General features: G+C 37.2%; 1 protein-coding gene across 5 annotated transcripts in view; it reads right to left on the reverse strand.

Moving 5' to 3' along the window:
- The window catches only part of LOC149163427 (cullin-3A-like), a 44,271-nt gene extending 38,353 nt beyond the window's left edge, over window positions 1–5,918 (reverse strand). For 3 of the 5 annotated variants that reach the window (XR_016260613.1, XR_016260612.1, XR_016260614.1), the window contains exons 1-2: window positions 5,229–5,918; window positions 1,345–3,464 (exon numbers count right to left, since the gene is read on the reverse strand). Coding sequence is in view for 1 of the 5 variants with exons in the window: in XM_089431706.1 (XP_089287832.1) it covers window positions 1,418–3,464; window positions 5,229–5,389 (2,208 nt within the window). In the remaining 4 variants the exon portion in view is untranslated. Of the gene's footprint in view, window positions 1–1,130; window positions 3,465–5,228 lie in introns of those variants that run through there. The other 2 variants (XR_016260615.1, XM_089431706.1) reach the window with 2 other exon arrangements.
- Between the last annotated feature and the right edge of the window lie 203 nt (window positions 5,919–6,121).

Here is a 6,121-nt window from a genome sequence, read left to right on the forward strand (position 1 = left end):
TTTCACAAAAGTCCACAAAACGCACAAACGAAGAGCCTACTATCCAAATGTAAAGGCATATTCTATTTGATAAGAATAAAAACTTCCATGGGCAAGGTTAGGAAAACTCAGGCACATTCATGCTAAATTGGTTAAACTTAACTCTCTTGTAACCTTAGAGTAGGTTATTTTTTTCTTTTCAAAGGAATGTTTCTAAGAAGTTCCAGAAATTCCATCTAATGATCTAGTATATGTTCGTGATAGTCGACGGAACAATCAAGAAATTTCAAGGAAAAGAAGCAGCTACTCCTAAATAGTCGAAATTTTATTTAGTCAAAGTAAACTACAGCAGATATTTGTGAGATGCCTCTAGCATATATCCATCTTAATCCTTCATTTATTGAGCACCATGAAGAATCAACTTGCTGTAGAGCAACTTGCTTCTCTCAGCACAATGAATCCAGTATTTAATATCTGGAATATAGTTCATCCAAACATCAATAACAGATCAAAGTTTCAATTGGAAGATTTCTAGCTCTTCCCCCACCCAGGCTGTAGAGAACCTTGCCTGTCTTGGCATAAAGCATAAATGATAAAACCAGTACAAAATATCTGGAATAAAGCTCATCCAAACTTCAACAACATATCAAAGTTTCAATCTGAAGTTAATTTGCCAGTCTCTTCTGCAAGTTTCTCAAAATTATCATTCTCTAAAGAGATAGGATTAGGCTTTCATCTTTCATTCATAGTTATTGCCTATTAATTTGATATCTAATGTTTGTAGTTGAAAAATATTCACAACCAATCCATGTTTGCTTGCAACAAAACTACAGGTTCGTGAATTTGCCTCCTTTGCAACTCAATTTTGAACAAAGCATTGTTTTTGGCATTTGGTATAAAACAAACGGTTGCAAATATACTCATGTTTGGTGTCCTTTCATTTTCTGTTGCCTTTTCAACAACAAATATCATTTAAAAACAACTGTAGTTTCAACAAAAAATCTAGGCCATTCAGACCAACATTTCAACAGCAAGAATCCACTTTAGAAAAACAATAAAAAATAATAAAACATAAGTTTTGTGACTACAGGACAGACACAGTACACGGTTTTCCTAAAATAGCAGCAAAACCCAAGGTATTCAATGACATGATGAAACCACATAAAATACTGTAATTTTTCCAGCTGTGAGAGAATGAAATTACAAGGCTGGTTAAGCAATACACCTTGTCTTAGGAATTTTACAAAAATAAATTCTTCCGCAAATGACAATTTTGCCATATCCTTGCCTCCCATATCATGTCATGATACAAAGATTCAACAATTATATCACTGAGAACAAACTTGCAGTGACTAAGATGATTACCTGCAATGAGGAAGCCCCTCTGCTAACATGTACAAATTTATCCAGATCACAAGTAAAATTCTTCAGCAATATCTCAAGCAAGATATCTGTACAATTTCCGGTCCGTCTTATCCCTTTCTAAGAACTCCCGTTCAATGAGTGACTCTATTCGTTTCTTTATTACAGCAGGGTTGGGCAGAAACCGTGATTGTAGCTGTTTGGTTACCTCAGCCACGATATTGTTATGGTCTAGAACACGCCTTGCTTTCATAATTCTAACAATAGCAGCTTCAATTTGAGGCTTCCTATCTTCCTCCACCCTTTGACGTGTTTCCTGTTTTTCTGGCTCAGTCTCCTTTTGTGCAGCAACTGTGCCTATCTTTACCTTGTAAAATTTGGAGGAAAATTTTTCATTAAAGTAAAAATCATCTTCCTCACCTATGTCCTTGCTCATAGGCTCCTTACTCAGCACATTTCTTCCCTTGACACATGCGAGAGACTGCAGGCATCTCTTCAAATCTGGAGCTGGTATATCTGTTGCTTCTTCAATGTCTTTGTAACTCAAGCGCTCTGCTGAATTAAAAAGTATAAGAATACACATCTGATAAGTTGAGACATTAAGTTCATGTTTCTGACCCTTTCCAAAGGTTGCTTTTAGGTCTGCTGTTCCCATGTTTGTCTGCCATGTCAACCTACGGCCTGTATGAGTGCTAAGATAGTATGCCTTAAACTTGTCACACACTGCCAAGATTTCTTTAGGCAAGTTGCACCTAGCACCAGTTTGTGTTGGCCACGAACCTGTCGTGAGAACCTGGACAGCCAGAGTAGGGCCTTCATTGCTTTCACTGGATGCAGCCAACATTGCAGTAAAACCTTGCATTGTGTCACGAGAAGTCTTCATATCTGTAAACATACCTTCTAATTTTGATGTGAACTGATAACCACATTCTGTCTTCAATTTTACAATTAGGCTCCTCTCTGCATCATCTGAAACAGTCTTGCCTGATAGAAGTCTCTTAGCCAAGTGCTGCTTGTAGTACTTCTCAAAGACATCCTTCTCTTGAAGATACCGGAACAACATCATCACTTTGTCCAAAACCACTTCAACATCTTCCTCATTGACCCCTTTGAGGCCTTTTCGGAGCTTGTCATCAACAAATAAAGAAATAAACTCGGGTGACCTTGCATTCAAATTGATGAAATACTCAAAAGATGAATTTAAGGCATTCTGGAAGGTTTTATCATTGCTGAAAGCCTCACTTATAATCTTGTCATACTTGTCCTTCTCATCAAGAAGGCATTGCACAAATTCCACTGGATCTTTCAGTTTCTCTGGGTCAGTGACTAACTGTTTCCCTGTTTCACGTAAATGGGTAGTCATTACATCTCGGATTGTAGGAAGTCCTGCAGGAACCCGACGAAACAGGTTGTACATGCGTCCTAAATCATCATACTTATCATCCACAAGCATGCTTACAAGCCCTGAATTCTCCATGTGCACCAACCTCTGCATATGATTTGCTATCATTTCTCTCTCAACAACAGCTGTAATTTTTACCTCACTCTTTGAATCAAGATAGTGTGAAACCCTCTCTATCTCTTCATTTAGCCTTCTCTCAGCTTTCTGCAGATAGTCACCACAATCACAGCATTCAATAAACTGTTGAGATTCAATAGAATAAAAAGTTGATGCCTCATCCACGAAATGTTTCTCAAAATCCTCATGGTAAACAGAAGGCCCCAGCTCTGTTAGCATTTTAATGATATTACGCATTAAACCTCGATTGATGACTTCTCCAGTTCTTTCACAACGTACAAGTTCAAGAAGTGTATTCAATAGCCTATCCTTAATTTTTGCAGCACGAACTATATGGTCTCTCCACAGATTTAATCCAAGTTCATGGACAGGTGTTTTGTTGGAGTTTGTAACATATGTTCTATCCATATACATCAAAATGTCCCGAATCATCTGCAGTGCTTTGTTATGATCTACCCATTTTCTATTCAACCCTTCCAAAAACAAACTCCCCTGAGCAGCTTCAATTGTCTTTGCAATTTCTCTCAAATGGCCAGTCATTGTGGTCACAAGGCCAGAATAGAGCTTTTCCCCATATTTATGAAGCACCATATTGTAAGCATTCCTGCATGTAAGAAATAATCTTAGTGAAAGGCTTTCCGATATTTCTAGTTTTGGAACATTTGGCATATGTGAAGACACAAAACTCAGAAAGAAAACCTATTGATACTACAGTTCAAGCTTTTTTCCAAGAAAAAAGCTCTATATTTGATATTTCATGCTAGCAATCAAAATGCAAGACAAATTCACGAGAGAGGACTTCCCTCTGAATTCTTGCCTTGTAGATAGTACTGTTCATCCTACCTGAATAGCAAACATTTCATGTGCAGCATTCCAGACTCTTGACCATACTATAAGCAGCTCCAGGAATAGATATGAATGTTGATTCATCTTCTATAATATCAGATGGAAAATTGTCTAAGATACAGTTAGGTGTCAATGAGGCCATGGTTCAACCTAACAGAAATGCTTGTGTTTCTGGCTTGCATCATTCAGTTACTTGTAGTGCCTGATCTATTAAGATGTTTTTATTGAGTTTAACCAATATTGCAAACATCGGCATCAGAATAAAATCAGCAAGGGTCCTGAAAACCAAAAAGATTGTAATTGAGAAAATTTCAACAAAAAGCGCAAACATCGGCAAAATTAAGATACCACCAAAATATTGGCAAAAATCAGCAAATATCAGCTAGGCCAAAAATCAAGATTTTGCGAGATTTTCGAAAAAAAAATCAGAATGTTTGCAACACAAATTTACGGAGACTCCAAAAAGTAGCTAGATAAGTTTATCCTTCTTTTCAAACTGGTTTCCTTTGAAGCCAAATAAGCATTGGCAATTTAAATCGAAGTAGATGTACGGAACAAACCAATATTCAAAAGATGGATCAATGAGAAAGAGACAAGTTCTGTTAGTCTGTTAGTCTAGCTGTGCCAAAGAATGGCTGCCTCTATCAATAATGTAGAACAGATGAGCAACAACTCTAATGAGGAAAAGTTCAATGGAAAGAATCTAGTACCAATTGCAAAAAAAAAGTCTGCTTGAAATCAGCCTCATTTCTCCATTGAAACAGTACAAAATCAGTAAAAGGCGGCTAGTTTCAGATATCTGGTCAGCAATAACATTCGCAGATAACAGTTTCCACAAAATCCAACTAGTCCATGGTCATTCTTCTTTACAATGTTGCGATTAAAAGTATGATCAACTACGTAAGAAAAATACCATTTAAAACCTTGCGGTTAAGCTGGAGACAACATGACAATCCATTATTATATCTACAGAACCCCATAAAAACTTGCAACTTATCTTCCAAGCGCAGAAAACATCTTCAATTACTAGTGTAAATCTTAATAAAAGCCCAGCTTGGTCTTTTGATTATGGTAATCTATTTAAGGTTCAATGTTCTAACTAAGAGAACATTGTCGTGCTGAGCCTTTGGCACTCTAATACTCATTTACATGTTTACTAAAACGACAAAGATGTGGGCACCTTATGAAAGGACCAGTTAAAGATCAGAGTTTTGGTTAAGTATCAATATCCTCAATTACAAGGATCAATGTTCGAAACAAAGAAGTGTGTTAAACAACATAAATACCAGATCAAAGAGCATAAATACTGCTCCGTGGTTGATAAGGACAATGACAAAACAATAATCCAATGGGAAAACCACACATAAAAACAATAAATTTCTCAAATGCCGGTGAAAAATAAATGTGTACATCAGCCCTACAATAAAACCCTCCTTTCTCGCAAATATGGCAAAAATTTGACATTGAACAAATTTAAAAAAAAAAAAAACCCAAATGGATGAAAATGGAATCTTAAACTCACCTGTAAAGTTCTTCAAAACTCAAACCACTGGCATTGTGATTATAGATCTCGTGTATTGCATGCTCGAGAATCTTCCAGGTCTTCTCGGCATATTTGGGATCCATCTCCACCCTGTGCCTGAATGGCTCGATTCTGAATGGCTTTCTGGGATGGTTATTCATCCTTCTTGCCCTTAAAAATCCCAAACGCTGTCTTTCTTTGCCCACCACCTAAAACTGCCCCCGAAGACCTTCTAGTCTCAACCCACAGGACGAATCTTCATGTGCAAATTATTACTCCCTTTGCCCTAACCAGAAAAGCATCAATGCCGAAACCCTCAAAAAAAATCCTGATCGACCAATTTTGGAGGGAAAAATCCTTTAACCAGTATGCAAAGCAACCGAAGTTCTAGGGGAATATCCCTGGATTAATCGTGTCTATATATATAATCTAATGTATGAATTATCGAGGGTTTGCAACCGTTTTTCTAAGGGTTTCAACCGGGATTGAGAAAAGACGGGCAGGCAGTTTAAAGGGCTTCAGACAAGTTATACCTTCCGTGAGCAGCCGCGTGAGCAAAAATCCGTGCCTCCCCTCTTGCCCGATGAAAGATTGTGAGCTTCCCTCAGATTTTCACTTTCAGTCTCTCTCGTTTGTAGATAAATACACCACAGGGAAATGTTGACGAATCGCAAGTGCTTTTCGCCTTCTATGGTTATTATAATTTGATCTTTATATCAGTTTCGGTGCGTTTTTTTTTTTTTTTTTCTATAGGGTGGTTTTTTGTTTTTTTTAATTAAATTAATGCTTCATGAGCCAATCATGGTTGACAGATAACCCAAGTTTAAACCGATGCGGCAGAGAGGGTTGGAATAACGGATGAGAAAAAAAAATATATATATATAAAATAAAAT

The sequence above is a fragment of the Pinus tabuliformis genome, chromosome 5_1, assembly GCF_031772625.1.
Source record: "Pinus tabuliformis cultivar Carrire ecotype Pingquan chromosome 5_1, CPIR1, whole genome shotgun sequence".
NCBI lineage: Eukaryota > Viridiplantae > Streptophyta > Pinopsida > Pinales > Pinaceae > Pinus > Pinus tabuliformis.